Below are 20,702 nucleotides of genomic sequence, written 5' to 3'. Positions count from 1 at the left end.
CTGCATCTAACCTGTCCAGTCCCGGCAGAATCTTATACGTTTCTATGAGATCCCCTCTCATCCTTCTAAACTCCAGTGAATACAGGCCCAGTCGATCCAGTCTCTCCTCGTATGTCAGTCCTGCCATCCCGGGAATCAGTCTAGTGAACCTTCGCTGCACTCCCTCAATAGCAAGAACATCCTCCCTCAGATTAGGAGACCAAAACTGAACACAATATTCCAAGTTAGGCCTTGTACAACTGCAGTAAGACCTACCTGCTCCTATACTCAAATCCCCTAGCTATGAAATCCAACATATCATTTGCCTTCTTCACCGCCTGCTGTACCTGCATGCCAACTTTCAATGATTGATGTACCATGACGCCCAGGTCTCGTTGCACCTCCATTTTTCCTAATCTGCCGCCATTCAGATAATATTCTGCTTGTGTTTTTTGCCACCAAAGTGGATAACACATTTATCCACATTATACTGCATCTGCCACGCATTTCCCCACTCACCTAACCTGTCCAAGTCACCCTGCAGCCTTTTAGCGTCCTCCTCACAGCTCACACTGCCACCCAGCTTAGTGTCATCTGCAAACTTGAAGATATTACACTCAATTTCCTCATCCAAATCATTAATGTATATTGTAAATAGCTGAGGTCATAGCACTGAGCGGATTTCACTAGTCACTGCCTGCCATTCTGAAAAGGACCCGTTTATCACGACTCTCTGCTTCCTGTCTGCCAACCAGTTCTCTATCCACGTCAGTACATTACCCCCAATACCATGTGCTTTAATTTTGCACACCAATCTTGTGTGGGACCTTGTTAAAAGCCTTTTGAAAGTCCAAATACACCACATCCACTGGTTCTCCCTTGTCCACTCTACCAGTTACATCCTCAAAAAATCCTAGAAGATTTGTCAAGCAGGATTTCCCTTTCATAAATCCATGATGACTTGGACCAATCCCATCTCTGCTTTCCAAATGTGCTGCAATTTCATCTTTAATAATTGATTCCAACATTTTCCCACTACTGATGTCAGGCTAACCAGTCTATAATTACCCGTTTTCACTCTCCCTCCTTTCTTAAAAGGTTACAATAGCTACCCTCCAGTCCATAGGAACCGATCCAGAGTCGCTAGACTGTTGAAAAATGATCACCAATGCATCCACTATTTCTAGGGCTACTTCCTTAAGTACTCTGGGATACAGACTATCAGGTCCCGGGGATTTATCGACCTTCAATCCTAACACAATTTCCTGCCTAATAAGGATTTCCTTCAGTTCTTCCTTCCCACTAGACCCTTGGTCCCCTAGTATTTCCGGAAGGTTATTTGTGTCTTCCTTCGTGAATCTAGGATAGATTGGCGAATGATACTTAAAGGGTTGACAGTGGAAGGGCAATGGCAGACATTTAGAGACCGCATGGATGAACTACAACAATTGTACATCCCTGTCTGGCATAAAAATAAAAAAGGGAAGTTGGCTCAACCGTGGCTATCAAGGGAAATCAGGGATAGTATTAAAGCCAAGGAAGTGGCATACAAATTGGCCAGAAATGGCAGCGAACCCGGGGACTGGGAGAAATGTAGAACTCAGCAGAGGAGGATAAAGGGTTTGATTAGGGCAGGGAAAATAGAGTACGAGAGGAAGCTTGCAGGGAACATTAAAATGGACTGCAAAAGCTTCTATAGATATGTAAAGAGAAAAAGGTTAGTAAAGACAAACGTAGGTCCCCTACAGTCAGAATCAGGAACAAAGAAATGGCAGACCAATTGAACAAGTACTTTGGTTCAGTATTCACTAAGGAGGACACAAACAACCTTCCGGATATCAAAGGGGTCAGAGGGTCTAGTAAGGAGGAAGAACTGATGGAAATCCTTATTAGTCGGGAAATTGTGTTGGGGAAATTGATGGGATTAAAGGCCGATAATTCCCCAGGGCCTGATGATCTGCATCCCAGAGTACTTAAGGAGGTGGCCTTGGAAATAGCGGATGCATTGACAGTCATTTTCCAACATTCCATTGACTCTGGATCAGTTCTTATCGAGTGAAGGGTAGCCAATGTAACCCCATTTTTTAAAAAAGGAGGGAGAGAGAAAACAGGGAATTATAGACCGGTCAGCCTGACTTCAGTAGTGGGTAAAATGATGGAATCAATTATTAAGGATGTCATAGCAGCGCATTTGGAAAGAGGTGATATGATAGGTCCAAGTCAGCATGGATTTGTGAAAGGGAAATCATGCTTGACAAATCTTCTGGAATTTTTTGAGGATGTTTCCAGTAGAGTGGACAAGGGAGAACCAGTTGATGTGGTGTATTTGGACTTTCAGAAGGCTTTCGACAAGGTCCCACACAAGAGATTAATGTGCAAAGTTAATGGGATTGGGGGTAGTGTGCTGACATGGATTGAGAACTGGTTGTCAGACAGGAAGCAAAGAGTAGGAGTAAATGGGTACTTTTCAGAATGGCAGGCAGTGACTAGTGGGGTACCGCAAGGTTCTGTGCTGGGGCCCCAGCTGTTTACACTGTACATTAATGATTTAGACGAGGGGATTAAATGTAGTATCTCCAAATTTGCGGATGACACTAAGTTGGGTGGCAGTGTGAGCTGCGAAGAGGATGCTATGAGGCTGCAGAGTGACTTGGATAGGTTAGGTGAGTGGGCAAATTATGGCAGATGAAGTGTAATGTGGATAAATGTGAGGTTGTCCACTTTCGTTGTAAAAACAGAGAGACAGACTATTATCTGAATGGTGACAGATTAGGAAAAGGGGAGGTGCAATGAGATCTGGGTGTCATGGTACATCATTCATTGAAGGTTGGCATGCAGGTACAGCAGGCGGTTAAGAAGGCAAATGGCATGTTGGCCTTCAGAGCGAGGGGATTTGAGTATAGGGGCAGGGAGGTATTACTACAGTTGTACAGGGCCTTGGTGAGGCCACACCTGGAGTATTGCGTGCAGTTTTGGTCTCCTAACTTGAGGAAAGACATTCTTGCTATTGAGGGAGTGCAGCGAAGGTTCACCAGACTGACATATCAAGAAAGACTGGATCAACTGGGCTTGTATTCACTGGAGTTTAGAAGAATGAGAGGGGATCTCATAGAAACGTTTAAAATTCTGACGGGTTTAGACAGGTTAGATGCAGGAACATTGTTCCCGATGTTGGGGAAGTCCAGAACCAGGGGTCACAGTCTAAGGATAAGGGGTAAGCCATTTAGGACTGAGATGAGGAGAAACTTCTTCACTCAGAGAGTGGTGAACCTGTGGAATTCTCTACCACAGGAAGTTGTTGAGGCCAATTCACTAAATATATTCAAAAAGGAGTTAGATGTAGTCGTTACTACTAGGGGGGATCAAGGGGTATGGCGAGAAAGCAGGAATGGGGTACTGAAGTTGCATGTTCAGCCATGAACTCATTGAATGGCGGTGCAGGCTCGAAGGGCCGAATGGCCTACTCCTGCACCTATTTTCTATGTAAGACAGAACCAAACTATTTGTTTAACTGGTCTGCCATTTCTTTGTTCCCCATTATAAATTCACCTGAATCTGACTGCAAGGGACCTAGGTTTGTTTTCACTAATCTTTTTCTCTTCACATATCTATAGAAGCTTTTGCAGTCAGTTTTTATGTTGCCAGCAAGCTTCCTCCTCCTGCTGTATTACAAAATTCTCCCAGTCCTGAGGTTTGCTGCTTTTTCTGGCCAATTTATATGCCCCTTCCTTGGCTTTAACTATCCTTAATTTCCCTTGTTAGCCACGGTTGAGCCACCTTCCCAGTTTTATTTTTACTCCAGACAAGGATGTACAATTGTTGAAGTTCATCCATGTGATCTTTTAAATGTTTGCCATTGCCTATCCACCGTCAACCCTTTAAGTATCCTTTGCCAGTCTATTCTAGCCAATTCACATCTCATACCATCAAAGTTACCTTTCCTTAAGTTCAGGATCCTAGTCTCAATTAACTGTGTCACTCTCCATCTTAATAAAGAATTCTACGATATTATGGTCAGTCTTCCCCAAGGGTTCTCGCACAAGATTGTTAATTAGTCCTTTCTCATTAGACATCACCCAGCCTAGGATGGCCAGCTCCCTAGTTGGTTCCTCGACATATTGGTCTAGAAAACCATCCCTAATACACTTCAGGAAATCCTCCTCCACCACATTTTTGCCAGTTTGGTTAGCCCAATCTATGTAGATTAAAGTCGCCCATGATAACTGCTGTACATTTAGTGCTTCCATTTATATAGCGCCTTTCATGACCGCCGGACACCTCGAAGCGTTTTACAGCCAATTAAGTACTTTGAGTGTAGTCATTGTTGTGATGTAAGAAACACGGCAGCCAAATTATGTACAGCAAGCTCATACTGACCAGATAATCTTTTTGTTATGTTAAGAGATAAATATTGGCCAGGACACTGGGGTAAACTCCCCTCCCCTTCTTCAAAATAATGCCGTGGGATCTTTTCCGTCTACCTGAGAACAGATGGGGCCTCGGTTTAACATCTCATCCAAAAGATGGCACCTCCGACAGTGCAGCACTCCCTCAGCACTGCACTGGAGTGTCCGCCTAGATTTATGTGCTCAAGTCCCTGGAGTGCTACATGAGATGTGCATTTTTTTTCCTTTGGTGACACAGGATGTTGCACTGCGATCGACGGGCTCTGCAGAATGCAGTGCGGAACATTCTGGATGGTGAACTGCTGAATAAGTTCTTGTACCTCAGCACTATGGAGCGCAGTGAGCTGGCCAAGAAAATCGGCACGACACCAGATATGGTGAGTGTAGCGGCAAACACTGGCTTAACAGACTGAACTGATGGCCAGGGTTAATACTGCCCGTGTTAGGGGTATCCAGGGTTAAAATCTCACGCAAAGGTCCTTGTTCGCTTGTGATCCTTGTCACAGGATCAAAGTCACTCACACGCACTTGCAACAGGAGCAATGGTGGAAGTTATGCCGCCTGATATAAGCGGAGCCCAGTTGGTGCTGAGGCCAATTATAGCATCTCTCTCAGCCCCGGCAAGTCCAATTGGTCAATAATTGGGGTGCAAGTTTCAACAGGCACTGTTTGGTTGCAGAGATGATTGTAGCCACACCTGTCCCTTTCCAGAGGTCGGGGGTGGGAATTCTGGTTAATATTTTACCCCGCTCCCTAATCCAGTCACGCTGAGCCCAATTGTCTTATCCTAACCCTTGCCTTGGCTGAGCTCCGCTAACTCGACACAGACTGGGCCTTCCAGGACTCTGCTACCCATCCCTGGATAAAGTGGTGTGTGACATTCTAACAACTCTCTTTCTTTCAGATTTTGGAAGACGTGCTGGAGATTGATCGAGTCACTGCCCATTTCTGATGCAGACCCAAAGATTTTGCTGATGGCGCCAGGCAACCTTTAACCCCCACCTCCCACAACGGTCTCGTGTTTTGAAGCGAAGCTCACCTCAACACAGACACAAACGAGGGGAAAAGCTGCGGGCCAAAGGACACTTCTCTACAATGTGACGACTGAATGCAGAGCTGCAAACGGCCCGAAGCAGTTTTTAGTAGTTCTGATTTGTTTATATGGATTAGCTTGAAAGTGTTGTGTATGTTTTTCATACTTAAATATTTTGTAATGCAAATGGGGGGGGGGAAAAAAAAGGATTTAAAAAAAAAAATCTGCCCAGTTTCACTCTTCTACCCTCCTCCTACTTTCAAGAAATGGGGAATATCTTGGATCCCAAAAGGATTGAAAACTATAGGATCAGAAAAGCTTCTCTTCCAGGAACAGTGTTTGCTTTCCTGCATCAAACCTCACAACACCGCATTCTCTTGCACAAGGTGATTCCAGGTGTTAGATTGACCAGAGTGGGGACTATTGTTCTTTTTGGTGTGGAAGCAGGTCATCCTCTATACAAGGGGCTGCTGAATACAAATACTAAACTATTGTTTTTGAAGTGTAGTCAGTTATAATGTGCTACATACAATATGATGGTGATCAGACAATCTGTTAAGTGATGTTGATTGAGGGATAAATATTAGCCAGGACACCAGGGATGACTCCCCTGCTCCTCTTCGAAATAGTGCCATGGGATCTTTTACATTCACCCGAGGGGGCATTGGTTTTAACGTTTCATCTGAAAGACGGATGAAGGGTGAAGTAGACACAAGGTACCAACCCTCAACCAGAAGATGTGATGGGCATTGTGCCAACAAGTAGTCAAGTTCCCACCTCCTTTGCTCCGCAAGGTTGGCAATATGGAATCCGGGAAAACTGAGCCAGCATTCCTTGGAATGGTTTTCTTTTATGAAATTTACTTGCCTCAGCAAGTCATCTGAGGTAAACCCCAAGAATTACTTCATAATACTCAGTGGGACCAAGGAAGAGTAGGAGTGAATATATCAGGAAAAACAGCTTTAACAAAATATTAGCAATAAAAACATTGTTACTCAAAATACAATTAAGTACCATGATGAAGGAGTTAATTTGTCAGAGGGGTAAGATTCAATGGGTTAAATGCCCTTATCGACTTCCAACTTCTCTACAAGCTGAGTAGAAAATCTATCATGGGGATGGCAGAAGAAGCGACGAGAAAATTAAGTAACTTCGATACCAATAGGCAAAATTTTCATCCTGAAAAGGACATTAACAAACTCCTTTTTCTTGCATTTCAAGACATGTGATTTCTGGCCATTCCAGACAGCTCATTAATTGTAGGTGCAGAGAACAGAAAGAGAAGGCTAAGTTTCTCTTCGCCTTGATGGTTGATGGTGCAGGGTGAAGAAAATACCTGTTGGTTTCACCTGCACTGGTTTAGACTAGAGGTGGTGCTCTTGCATGATGTAATCACCAGTGCTGTGTTTATTGGAGGAGTGAGAATTCAGCTCCCTTTATCCCTCCTTCCATTTAACCTTCAGCATTGTAAAAATGTCCTCAAAAGGGCCACAACTGCTTCACATTTTGGACTCCCATTTGGTTCATGAAGTAAAAAAGAACAGAGATTCCTAAAAAAAGATCATTTAGATTATTCCATCTGGCAGAAGTTTTCCAGCGACAACCCAGCCCACTACTGCACCAGGTAATTATACAGCTCTTCATCGGGTGTGATCAGGCCAAAGTAAACCAACAATCGTATAATGATGGAAACAGTCTTCATCATCAGGCTTTCAGACCTGAGGGATAAACAGAACAGTCACCAAATGATAACTCCATTCACAATTTCAGACCGGTCTTGGTAATCCACCCCTCCCAATGATCTCTTCGGGTGGTGGACATTATTTGTGAGCTCAACGATGATGTGCGTAGGTGAGCAGCGGCCAATTCTGGGGGTTCGGGTCAGATTAAATGGCATGAATTCCTGCTACCCAAATGCTCTTCCAATGGAAGTGCATTTGTGTTGATGTTGGGAATGGAGACAGAATTGGATTTGGCAGCAATGGCTCCTGTGGTCACTGTGTGGTGCCAACACAGTCAGTGTTCACCTGACTAGTTGTTACTCAGCTGAGGTGCTGCGGCAACTGACACACTTAACTGGGAGCCTCTTAAAATTCTCATTTTTACCTCCCTCCCTATCTCTTACCAACTCCAGACCCCAACCCACGAGATATCTGCGCTCTAATTGGGGCCTCCTAAGCATCCCTGATTTTAACCATTGGTGGCCATGCCTTCAGTACCTAGGCTCTAATTCTCTTTCCTCTTAAGATGTAGGATTTAAGGAGCGTCTTATGACCAAGCTTTTGTTTATATAGCACCTTGGGGCAGATTAATACTTCCTAGTACTCTAGAAAGGAGTCAAGACCTTGTCTGTAGCCTATGGAAATTCCATCCAGGCACAACAGCTTTTCTAGAATTCACAATAGGAGCAGGAGTAGGCCATTTGGCCCCTCGAGCCTGTTCCGCCATTTAATAAGATCATAGCTAATCTGATCATGGACTCAGTTCCACTTCCCTGCCCGCTCCCCATAACCCTTTATTCCCTTACCGCTCAAAAATCTGACTATCTCCACCTTAAATATATTCAATGACCCAGCCTCCACAGTTCTCTGGGGCAGAGAATTCCATAGATTTACAACCCTCAGAAGAAATTACTCATCTCAGTTTTAAATGGGTAGCCCCTTATTCTGAGACTATGTGCCCTAGTTTTAGTTTCCCTCGTGAGTGGAAATATCTCCTCTGCATCCACCTTGTCCAGCCCCCTCATTATCTTATGTGTTTCGATAAGATCACCTCTCATTTTTCTGAACTCCAATGAGTATAGTCCCAACCTATCCTCATCTCCGGAATCAACCCAGTGAACCTTCTCTGAACAGCCTCCAATGCAAGAACATCCTCTTAAATATGGAGACCAAAACTGCACGCAGTACTCCAGGTGTGGTCTCACCAATACTCTGTACAGTTGTAGCAGGACTTCTTTCTACTTTTATACTCTATCCCCCTTGCAATAAAGGCCAACATTCCATTTGGCTTCCTGATTACTTCATACTCACTTGTGTTTCATGCATAAGCACCCCCAGGTCCCTCTGTACTGCAGCATTTAAATTATAATCTGCTTTTCTATTTTTTCTGCCAAAGTGGATAACCACATTTTCCTACATTATACTCCAACTGCCAAATTGTTGCCCACTCATTTAGCCTGTCTATATCCCTTTGCAGATTTTTTGTGTCCCCCTCACAATTTGCTTTCCCACCCATCTTTGTGTATTCAAGAAACTTGGTTACATTACATTCGGTCCCTTCATCCAAGTCAATATAGATTGTAAATAGTTGAGATCCCTGCAGCACCCCACTAGTTGCTGTTTGCCAACTGGAACATGACCCGTTTATCCCGATTCTCTGTTTTCTGTTACTTAGCCAATCCTCTATCCATGCTAATATATTACCCCCAACCTTGAGAGCTTTTATCTTGTGCATAACCTTTTATGTGGTACATTATCAAATGCCTTCTAGAAATCTAAATATACCACATCCACTGGTTCCCCCTTTATCCACCCTGCTCGTTACATCCTCAAAGAACTCCAGCAAATTTGTCAAATAGGATTTCCCTCTCATAAAACCATGCTGACTCTGCTTGATTGAATTAGGCTTTTCCAAATGTCCTGCTACTGCTTCCTTAATAATCGGCTCCAGCATTTTCCCAACAACAGATGTTGGGCTAACTGGTCTATAGTTTCCTGCTTTCTGTCTGCCTCCTTTTTTTTTTTAAAAACAGGCGTTACATTTGCGGTTTTCCAATCCACATTTGCTGTTCATTTATGTGGCATCGCCCAGCTTACCTTAGACTGATCTCAAATTGGAGGCTGGCCCACTTCATCTTCATCCACTTGAATACACCGACTTCATAAAATCCCTTGGTGTTCTTATTTGTCAACATGCTTTCCCCTTGGACCGCACTGCAAGGAAAGAGATACGGATTTGTAGTTTCTGACACATGCTCCAAATGGATTACTGACCTAGACCAGAATTCAGAAATACACAAGCCCCCAAATCAAACAGAAAACCCACACTCAGTATATATCTGTGCCACAGCTGGACTCGGTGCAGGCCAAAACCATGCCACACAAAGCACTGGAGAAATGTAGCCGGGGTTAAGACTGGAGCAGCACCATTAGGCTTTAACCAGAGCTTCATGTTTACGCAGGGAGAGTTGCTGCGCGTCAACAAATGTCTCCACAAAATATCAGCAGTGAATGCAGAGAGCACGTCTCCTACCTGTGAAATCTGCCGCCCCACAAAGTTGTGGCTGGATTCATGTTACGTACAGAAGGTCATGGGAAGTCTGTGACCAGCAGTACAATTTCTTTTCGTCTTACCGCGGATCTTTGTAGTGGCTCAGATTTCTCTGTTCCTTAGAGTAGTCACTTGCCTCACCCGGTTTGCTATACCACCCAATATACAAAATAAACCCAAATCATCCTCTGTACATCTGTTATCATGCAGAACACATACAAGTTCCTGAAGAAGTCCATTCTGCTCATCAAAGCCCATTTCTCTGGCACACTAACTCCATCGTGGTATCTAATGGTGATTTCAAACAACTCCGGTCTTCTAGCCTCTAATTTTGCTAGATACATTGGCTAGAACATTACTAACTCTTGAGTAAGACATTTTTCTTGATATACGTTGTGAAGTTATTTATCACTCATTTCCTTGGTTCCACTCGGGAGTACTTTGACGCAATACTTTGTGTTTACCTCAAATCATCACCTCGGTGAAGCAAGTAAGCTCTATAAAAAAAAACATCCAGAGAATGCTGGCTCAGTTTTCCCAAGTTTCCATATTACATAAGAAATAGGAGCAAGAGTAGGCCATACGGTCCCTCGAACCTGCTCTGCCATTTAATACAATCTTGGCTGATCCGATCATAGACTCAGGTCCACTTCCCTGCCCGCCCCCCATAACCCTTTACTCCCTTATTGCTTACAAATCTGTCTACCTGCGCCTTAAATATAATCAATGACCCGGCCTCCACAGCTCTCTGGGGCAGAGAATTCCACAGATTTACAACCCTCGGAGAAGAAATTCCTCCTCATCTCAGTTTTAAATGGGTGGCCCCTTATTCTGAGACTATGCTCCCGAGTTTTCATTTCCCCTATGAGTGGAAATATCCTCTCTGCATCCACCTTGTCGAGCCCCCTCATTATCTTATATGTTTCGATAAGATCACCTCTCATTCTTCTGAACGCCAATGAGTATAGGCCCAACCTATTCTCATAAGTCAACCCACTCATCTCCAAAATCAACCTAGTGAGCCTTCTCTGAACAGCCTCCAATGCAAGTATATCCTTCCTTAAATACGGAGACCAAAACTGTACGCAGTATTCTTGATGTGGCCTCACCTGTACAGATGTAGCAGGAGTTCCAAGAACTAATAGATTGTAAGCGCAGAGCATTTCTGAACCTCAAGCAACAACCCAACTCGGGAGCTGCAAAGCAACGTTACACATAGTTACACAAGGCGGAGGTCCAACAAAAAACCCGGGACCTAAAGAACAGGTGGTGGATGGAGAAAACACAGGTGATACAACAACTAGCCGACAGCCACGACACGCAAGGATTCTTCATTACAGTCAAGGCCACCTACGGTCCAAACTCGCAAGGCCCCACCCCACTCCTGGCAAAGAATGGGGCAACACTCATCAAAGACACAGAGTCTGTCGGGGCCCGCTGGAAGGAGCACTTTGAAGATCTCCTCAATAGAGACTTTGCCTTTGACTCGAGTGTTCTCAACTCCATCCCGCAGCATGCAACCTGCCACCACCTCAGTGAAACCCCAACGCTGCACGAGGTAGGCAAAGCCATAAGACTGCTCAAGAATAACAAGGCTACGGATGCGGATAGAATTCCTGCAGAGGCGCTAAAATATGCCGGACCAGGTCAAACAGGGCTGCGTCATCGCTCTTCTCAATCTTCCTCGCTGCCATGCTCCACCTCACTGTCGACAAGCTCCCCGCTGGGGTGGAACTAAACTCCCAAGGCCCCACCCTACTCCTGGCCAAGAACGGGGAAACACTCATCAAGGACACCGAGGCTGTCAGAGCCCGCTGGAAGGTGCACTTTGAAGATCTCCTCAATCGAGACTCTGCCTTTGACTCGAGTGTTCTCAACTCCATCCCGCAGCATGCAACCCGCCACCACCTCAGCGAAACCCCAACACTGCACGAGGTAGGCAAAGCTATAAAATAGCTCAGGAATTCCTGCTGAGGCTGTTTAACCTATGCCGCCTCCAGACCAGGTCCAACATCACCTAAACCTCTGTCATTGAACTGCAGTACGCAGACGCGCACATTCTGAGGCAGAACTCCAGGATATCGTCGATGTATTCACTGAGGCATAAGAAAGCATGAGCCTTATGCTTAACATCCATAACACAAAGGTCCTCCACCAGCCTGTCCTCGCTGCATAGCACTGCCCCCCCAGTCATCAAGATTCACGGCCCGGCCCTCGAAAACGTGGACCACTTCCCATACCTCGGGAGCCTCTTGTCAACAAAGGCAGACATTGATGCGGAGATTCAACATCGCCTCCAGTGCGCCAGTGCAGCCTTCGGCCGCCTGAGGAAAAGAGTGTTCGAAGACCAGGCCCTTAAATCTACCACCAAGCTCATGGTCTACAGGTGCCTGTAATAATACCCGCCCTCCTGAATTGAACAGAAGCATGAACGATATACAGAAGACACATGAAGTTGCTGGAGATATATCACCAACGATGTCTCCGCAAGATCCTGCAAATCCCCTGGGAGGACAGACGCACCAACATCAGTGTCCTCGCCCAGGCTAACAACCCCAGCATTGAAGCACTGGCCATATTCGATCACTTAGTTCGCATGCCAGACACAAGACTCCCTAAGCAAATGCTCTACGCGGAGCTCCTTCATGGCAAACAAGCCAAAGGTGGGCAGTGGAAACGTTACAAGGACACCCTCAAAAGCCTCCCTGGTGAAGTGCGACATCACCACTAACACCTGGGAGACCCTGGCCGAAGACCGCCCTAGGTGGAGGAAGTGCATCTGGGAGGGCGTTGAGCTCTTCGACTCTCAATGCTGTGAGCGTGAAGAGGTCAGGCGCAGGCAACGGAAGGAGCATGCGGCAAATCAGTCCTACCCTCTCTTCCCTCGACGAATGTCTGTCCCACCTGTGGCTGGGTCTGTGGCCCTCGTGTTGGACTATTCAGCCACCAAAGAACTCACTTTAGTAGTGGAAGCAAGTCTTCCTCGATTCCGAGGGACTGCCTATGATGATGTAGCAGGACTTCTCTGCTTTTATACTCCATCCCCCTTGCAATAAAAGGCCAACATTCCATTTGCCTTCCTGATTACTTGCTGTACCTGCATACTAACTTTTTGTGTTTCATGCACAAGGACCCCAGGTCTCTCTGTACTGCAGCACTTTGCAATTTTTCTCCATTTAAATTATAATTTGCTTTTCTATTTTTTTCTGCCAAAGTGGATAACCTCACATTTTCCCACATTATACTCCATCTGCCAAATTTTTGCCCACTCATTTAGCCTGTCTATATCCCTTGTGTGTCCTCACAATTTGCTTTCCCATCTATGTATCGTCAGCAAACTTGGCTACCTTACACTCGGTCCCTTCATCCAAGTCATTAATATAGATTGTAAATAGTTGGGGCCCAAGCACCGATGGATGGGCAATAAATGCTGGCCTTGCCAGCGACGCCCAAATGAGTGAATAAAATAAAAAGCTGTAATGGTCAGTGTGCCATGTGTAGACAAGTACACACCAGTGTCTTGTGTCAAGCATTTCCCCTTCATCATTGCGGACAAACCGCTTGCTGGCTGGTTTAGGATTGCCTTTGATAGAGACCTAGGAGCAGGTTGCATGTAGAGAATAAAATGTATTCGCTATTGATAAACTAAATAGAAACGTTGCCAGAATCAGCCCAGTTTGGTACTTGATCTTTGCCCGGCCAGAAACCAACCTTACAATTGGCAGCCACTCATGATGACTCTAATCTTGCAGATAAAGCACTGTTAAACCAAGACAAGTTCTCCAAGGTCTAACAGCTGCAATCGCAGCTTGTTAAGGTCAAGATTAGCAGAAAACAGCTCTGAAAAACTGGAGTGTCAGGCTTGTACGCTCATCAACTACAAACATGGAGCATCTGTGACCAAGGTCAAGGAGCTGAAAAGAACAAAACAAACAGACCAGTTGTACTGCAGACCCACAGGCTCCAGGCTGTATCACTCGTGAGCACCAGTGCAAATCAGACACACTGGCTCCAGACTGTAACACGCATGAGCTGTCCGAGGCACAGAAAGGGAGAGAGAGAGTAATGATATCAGTGCTTAGGGAATTAAATTATGAGGAGAGCTTACATAAACGTTTCCGGTGTTCCCTCGAGTTTAGAAGGTTGAGATATTGTAGATAAGATATGGTTTCAAGACGATGAGATACAGATGAATCATGAACAAGGGGAAGCACGGAATCCACAGTGGAAACCGAAACATAAAGGGCCCGCTGAGGAGAATCAGGTCCTAGCAGGAAGACCAAGGGTTAACGGCGTGGGGAGGAAACATCACCGGATTTACCTTTTAGCCATCAGGACGTATCGGTCGACAGGTGAGCCCAGGGTGATGTTTATGCAGCGGACCGTGTTGATGTTCCTGAAGACTAGCAGCATGGGCCGTGGCAGGTCCTTCAGCACCTGGATTATCCTGTCGAAGTGGTTGTTGGCCATGTCCTGCATGTAGGCTTTCTCCTCCCGCGTCAGGAGGTTGGCCAGGTGGAAGGCTGTCTCCCGCATGTTGATTGGCCGTTGCATCAGAATCTCACAGAACAGAAAGTAGTCTGCTGCATGGAAATGAAGAACAATAGAAAGATGAAAGATCTATTGAAACATACTGATTCTGAGGCAGAGACTGATCAAATCATTTTAATTTACAGCACAGAAGGAGGCCATTTCGGCCATTGTGTCCGCGCCGGCCGGTAAAACTACCCAGCCTAATCTCACTTTCCAGCTCTTGGTCTGTAGCCCTGTAGGTTACGGCACTTCAGGTGCACATCCAAGTACCTTTTAAATGTGATGAGGGTTTCTGCCTCTACCACTCTTTCAGGCAGTGAGTTCCAGACCCCCACCACCCTCTGGGTGAAGACATTGCCACTCAAATCCCCTCTAAACCTCCTACCCAATACTTTAAATCTATGCCCACTGGTTATTGACCCCTCTGCTAAGGGAAATAGGTCCGTCAAATCCACTCTATCTAGGCCCCTCATAATTTTTTACACCTCGATCAGGTCTCCCCTCAGCCTCCTCTGTTCCAAAGAAAACAACCCCAGCCTATCCAATCTTTCCTCATAGCTAAAATTCTCCAGTCCAGGCAACATCCTCATAACTTTCCTCTGTACTCTCTCCAGTGCAATCACATCTGTCCTGTAATGTGGTGACCAGAACTGCACGCAGCTGTGGCCTAACTAATGTTTTATACAGTTCAAGCATAACCTCCCTGCTCTTATATTCTATAAGAACATAAGAAATAGGAGCAGGAGGAGGCCATACGGCCCCTCGAGCCTGCTCCACCATTTAATAAGATCATGGCTGATCTGATCATGGACTCAGCTCCACTTCCCTGCCCGCTCCCCATAACCCCTTATTCCCTTATCGGTTAAGAAACTGTCTATCTCTGTTTTAAATTTATTCAATGTCCCAGCTTCCACAGCTCTCTGAGGCAGCAAATTCCACAGATTTACAACCCTCAGGGAAGAAATTCCTCCTCATCTGAGTTTTAAATACGCAGCCCCTTATTCTAAGATCATGACCTCTAGCTCTTGTCTCCCCTATCAGTGGAAACATCCTCTCTGCATCCACCTTGTCAAGCCCCCTCATAATCTGAGACGTTTCGATAAGATCACCTCTCATTCTTCGGAATTCCAATGAGTGGAGGCCCAACCTCCTCAACCCTTCCTCATAAGTCAACCCCCTCATCTCCAGAATCAACCTGTGAACCTTCTCTGAACGGCCTCCAAAGCAAGTATATCCTTTCGTAAATATGGAAACCAAAACTTACGCAGTATTCCAGGTGTGGCCTCACCAATACCCTGTATAGCTGTAGCAAGTCTTCCTGCTTTTATACACCATCTCCTTTGCAATAAAGGCCAAGATTCCATTGGCCTTCCTGATCACTTGCTGTACCTGCATACTAGCCTTTTGTGCTTTATGCACAAGTACTCCCAGGTCCCACTGTACTGCGGCACTTTCCATTCCCCTTTCTCCCTTTTTGTTGTTCCAATCAATGAGTAAGATGTCCTGGGACAATATTTATTTTAGTTTTATTCATGTGCTCAATTGGTCTAAGGCTACCATCATATCTATTTAAATGACCAATTGGCATTTGTTGCACTTTTTTGGGGTGGGGGATGAGACAATAATAGAAGAACTTTGTACAGTGGAGGAGAGTGATAGACATCAGGAAGACATAGACTGACTGGTGAAATGGGCGGACATGTAGCAGATGAAATTTAACACAGAAAAGTGTGAAGTGATACATTTTGGTAGGAAGAATGAGGAGGACATATAAACTAAAGGGTACAATCCTAAAGGGGGTGAAGGAACAGAGAGACCTGAGGGTATGTGTGCACAATTCGTTGAAGGTGGCAGGGTAGGTTGAGAAAGCAGTTAAAAAGACTTACGGGATCCTGGGATTCATAAAAAGAGGTATAAGAGAGTATAAAAGTGTGGAAATGATGATGAACCTTTATAAAACAACTGGTTCGGCTCCAACTGGAGTATTGTGTCCAATTGTGGGCACCGCACTTTAGGAAGGATGTGAAGGTCTTAGAGAGGGTGCAGAAAAGATTTACGAGAATGATTCCAGGAATGAGGGACTTCAGTTACGTTGATAGACTGGAGAAGCTGGAGTTGTTCTCCTTGGAGCAGAGAAGATTTGATAGAGGTGTTCAGAATCATGAGATCTGGATAGAGTAGATGGAGAGAAACTGTTCCCACTGGCAGAAGGGTCGAGAATTAGAGGGACACAGATTTAAGGTGATTGGCAGAAGAACCAAAGGCAATGCAAGTAAAAGCTTTTTTTACACAGCGAGTGGTTAAAGATCTAGAATGCACGGCCTGAAAGGGTGATGGAGGCAGAGTCAATCTTTCAAAAGGGAGTTGGATACGTATCTGAAGGAAAACAATTTGCAAAGCTACAGGGAAAGGGCAGGAGAGTGGGACTAGCTGAGAGTCGGCATGGGCTCAACGGGCCGAATGGCCTTCTGTGCTGTTACCATTCTATAATACTGTTACAGCACGGGGTTAGATACAGAGTAAAGCTCTCTCTACACTGTCCCATCAAACACTCCCAGGGCAGGTACAGCACGGGTTAGATACAGAGTAAAGCTCCCTCTACACTGTCCCATCAAACACTCCCAGGGCAGGTACAGCACGGGGTTAGATACAGAGTAAAGCTCTCTCTACACTGTCCCATCAAACACTCCCAGGGCAGGTACAGGATGGAGAAAGTTGGTAAAACTTGTAATATCTATAAATTTGCATCACATTAGCCACCTCAGTTAGACTGTATGTGGGATACACAAAAGGGGGAGGTGTCACATTGATACACTAGGATGTATTCTTCTGATTTTCCTGTTAAGATCTTCCTCCAAAATTTATAAATAACATTCAATGACAGACCTCAAGCTCGTTCACAGAGGCAAAGAACTGTTCAGGTGCCTCACCTTTGACCCCCAGCTCATTGGCATATTTCTTCATAGCAGCATCGTTGAGGAGGATAATGGAACGCCAGAGTTTGCAGAGGCTAATTCGGTCTCTAGGAGTAAACACAGCGTGTGTCAGACACAGGATCTGGTCTGAAAGAGCAGGGAATTCTCAGTCGTACTTCAACAGCACTTTCCCCCACTGCGATCTCTACCACTGAAGGACAAGCAGCAACGTGGTGGGAACACCATCAGCTCCAGGATTCCCTCCAATTCACACAATATCCTACATGGACATATAATTGCTGTTCCTACCTCGTCACTGGGACAAAATCCTGGAATTTCACACCTAATCTCACTGTGGGAGCACCTTCACCACCCGGACTGCAGTGGTTCACCATCACTTCAGGGCAACTGGGGATGGGCAATAAATGTTGGCCTTGCCAGTGATGCCCACATCCAGAGAACAGGTTGCCTGTTCAGTATATTCCCCGCTGCCCCCCAATAAAAACACCCTTTTTGGGGTACAATTCCCAATGTGCAAGCAGCCCTTGCACAATAAGCCGAGACAATAAGTGTTGCCAGGCTGTTTAACAAAGAGGACAAATCTAAACACGATCCTACACACACACACACACACACACACACACACACACAAAGACAGACATAGACACTGGCAGATGCACACCCATATTCACTCACACACACACCCCTACACACACTCACTTCCCAGCATGAGTCTCTGGATAGCAACAGCAACCCCGGTTGACTTTTCCATTCCTCAGCCGAGGCCCATTGTAGGGCCTTAGCTGTTGTCTCTGCTAACTCGGTACAGATCGGGGATTAAACCTGGTGGTGTGTAGTACTCACTCAATTACTGATCCACATCCCATTCCAGATGGCATACATCCTAGGTTGCTGAGAGACGCAAGAGCAGAAATTGCGGAGGTGCTGGCCACAATCTTCCAATCCTCCTTAAAAAGCAGGGTGGTGCCAGAGGATTGGAGTATTGCAAATGTTACATCTTTGTTCACAAAAAGGAGAGGGGGATAAATCTGGCAATTACAGTTTAATGTTGGTGGTGGGGAAGTTTTTAGAATCAATAATCCGGGAGAAAATTAACGACTTGGACAAGCACTGACTAATGAAGGAGAGCCAGCACGGATTTGTTAACAGCAAATTGTGGTTGACCAACTTGATTGAGTTTTCTGATGCGGTAACAGAGAGGGCTGATGAAGGCAGTGCAGTCAATGTGTATATAGACTTTCAAAAGGCGTTTGATAAAGTACCACATAATAGGCCTATTAACAAGATTGAAGCCCATGGGATAAAGGGGGCAGTCGCAGCATGGATATACAATTGGCTAAGGGATAGAACACAGAGTTATGGTGAATGGCTGTTTTTTTGGACTGGACGGAGGTATACAGTGAAATTCCCCAGGGTTTGGCACTAGGACCACTGCTGTTTTTGATATACATTAATGACTTGGACTTGTGTGTACAGGGCACAATTTCAAAATTTGAAGATTACACAAAACTTGGTAATGTATTAAACAGTGAGGAAGATAGTGATAGACTTGAAGAGGACATAGACAGGCTGGTGGAATGGGTAGACACATGGCAGATGAAATTCAACTCAGAAAAGTGTGAGGTGATGCATTTTCGTAGGAAGAATAAGGAGAAACAATACAATGGAATTTAGAAGAATGAGAGGGGCTCTCATAGAAACATATTCAATTCTGACAGGATTGGACAGGTTAGATGCAAGAAGAATGTTCCCAATGTTGGGGAAGTCCAGAACCAGGGGTCACAGTCTAAGGATAAGGGGTAAGCCATTTAGGATCGAGATGAGGAAAAACTTCTTCACTCAGAGAATTGTGAACCTGTGGAATTCTCTACCACAGAAAGTTGTTGAGGCCAGTTCGTTAGATATATTCAAAAGGGAGTTAGATGTGGCCCTTACGGCTAAAGGGATCAAGGGTATGGAGAGAAAGCAGGAATGGGGTACTGAAGTTGCATGATCAGCCATGAAGATATTGAATGGTGGTGCAGGCTCGAAGGGCCGAATGGCCTGCTCCTGCACCTATTTTCTATGTTTAAAATTGTAAGAACAGAGAGACCTGGGGCTGCTTGTGCACAAATCTTTGAAGGGGGCAGGACAGGTTAACAAAGCAATTAACAAAGCATATAGGATCCTGGGCTTCATAAATAGAGGCACAGAATATAAAAGCCAGGAAGGTATGCTAAAGCTATATAAAACACTAGTTCGTCTCAGCTGGAGTATTGTTAGGAAGGAGGTGAAGGGTTCAGAGAGGAAAAAAAGGGATTTACTACAATGGTTTCAGGGATGAGGGAACACAGTTACATGGATAGACTGGAGAAGCTGGGGGTGTTCGCGTTACAGGTTAAAAGGAGATTTGATAGAGGCGTTTAAAATCATAAAGGGTCGGCCATTTAGGACTGAGATGAGAAGGACTTTCTTCACTCAGAGGGTTGTGAATCTTTGGAATTCTCTACCCCAGAGCGGGGGGGGAGGCTCCGTCGTTGAGTATATCCAAGACGGTGATTGCTAGATTTTTGGATATTAAGGGAATCAAGGGATATGGGGATAGTGCAGGCAATTGCAGTTGAGGTAGAAGATCAGCCATGATCTCATTGAATGGAGCAGGCTCAAGAGGCCATATGGCGAACTCCTGCTCCTATTTCTTATGTTATGTTGGATAGAGCAATAAAGAGAAATTGTTTCCAATGACGGTGGTGGAAACATTCAATAGAAGCCTTCAAAAGGGAAAAACTTGCAAGGATGTGGGGGAAAAGCAAGGGACAGGGACTAACTGGATTGCTCTTTGAATGAGCTGGCACAGACTCGATTTGCATTCCACACACTATGTTCTCTTCTTTCTCCCCTTCTGGATGTCCACGTTATACTATAGCTGACAGGGCCGACCTGTACATTAATTGTCTGCTGGCACGTACCCGAGGGTAATCGTCAATCTGTGTTGGACATACACGCACAGGGACAGGGGAGTGTCAAGACATGCAAGTGACTGGTGTGTGTGTGTGTGTGTGTGTGTGTGTGTGTGTGTGTGTGTGTGTGCAAAGAGGGGGAGAAAGAAAGTGACTCTGCCTTCCTGTATCATAAGTATGATCTGGAGGGAGGGTTAGGGGTCTTACCCTTCCTGTCTCCCCTTCGAGAGGGAGGGTGAAGAGAAAGGAGGTGGACTCCTCCTTTGTGTGTTATACAGCGAGAGTATGAGAGAGAGTGACTCTGCCTTCCTGTGTGGTCTGTGCAGGTTGGGGGCGTTACCCTTCCTGTGACAGACCTGAAAGGGGGAAAAGTGAACTTCTATTCCTGTCTGTGACGGGCAAGGTCCTATCATGTTCTCATTTAATTTTGTCTCAGATCAGAAAGAACCCCCCCCCCTCCCCTCCCCCCTCCCCACCAACCCCACTCCAAAGAGCAGTGACCCTAGATGGTGTCGCTTGCAGAATCAGTGATCACCCTACAGTATCTCTCTCTCACACACACACACACAGAGCCAAGTGAGAGAGTCGGGAAAGGGAATTTTCT

At 45.4% G+C, this 20,702-nt stretch overlaps 2 protein-coding genes across 7 annotated transcripts in view; one reads left to right on the top strand and one right to left on the bottom strand.

Annotated features, from left to right (window-relative positions):
* cpsf1 (cleavage and polyadenylation specific factor 1) overlaps nt 1-5,909 on the top strand; it is a 108,142-nt gene extending 102,233 nt beyond the window's left edge. For 2 of the 3 annotated variants that reach the window (XM_070881881.1, XM_070881880.1), the window contains exons 38-39: nt 4,624-4,762; nt 5,290-5,909. In XM_070881881.1, the coding sequence (XP_070737982.1) occupies nt 4,624-4,762; nt 5,290-5,337 (187 nt within the window). In that variant the 3' untranslated portion in view covers nt 5,338-5,909. The remainder of the gene's footprint in view (nt 1-4,623; nt 4,763-5,289) is intronic. The other variant, XM_070881882.1, reaches the window with a different exon arrangement.
* Nucleotides 1-20,702, bottom strand: part of adck5 (aarF domain containing kinase 5) — a 69,563-nt gene that overhangs the window by 3,971 nt on the left and 44,890 nt on the right. Inside the window, exons 12-15 of one of the 4 annotated variants that reach the window (XR_011593408.1) lie at nt 17,154-17,245; nt 14,012-14,273; nt 9,237-9,353; nt 6,433-7,136 (exon numbers count right to left, since the gene is read on the bottom strand). Coding sequence is in view for 3 of the 4 variants with exons in the window: in XM_070881884.1 (XP_070737985.1) it covers nt 7,031-7,136; nt 9,237-9,353; nt 14,012-14,273; nt 17,154-17,245 (577 nt within the window). In the remaining variant the exon portion in view is untranslated. Of the gene's footprint in view, nt 1-2,457; nt 7,137-9,236; nt 9,354-14,011; nt 14,274-17,153; nt 17,246-20,702 lie in introns of those variants that run through there. The other 3 variants (XM_070881884.1, XM_070881885.1, XM_070881886.1) reach the window with 3 other exon arrangements.

The sequence above is a fragment of the Pristiophorus japonicus genome, chromosome 5, assembly GCF_044704955.1.
Source record: "Pristiophorus japonicus isolate sPriJap1 chromosome 5, sPriJap1.hap1, whole genome shotgun sequence".
NCBI lineage: Eukaryota > Metazoa > Chordata > Chondrichthyes > Pristiophoridae > Pristiophorus > Pristiophorus japonicus.
Note: the sequence above shows the minus strand (reverse complement) of the source record. Positions and strands in the feature narration are given on the sequence as shown.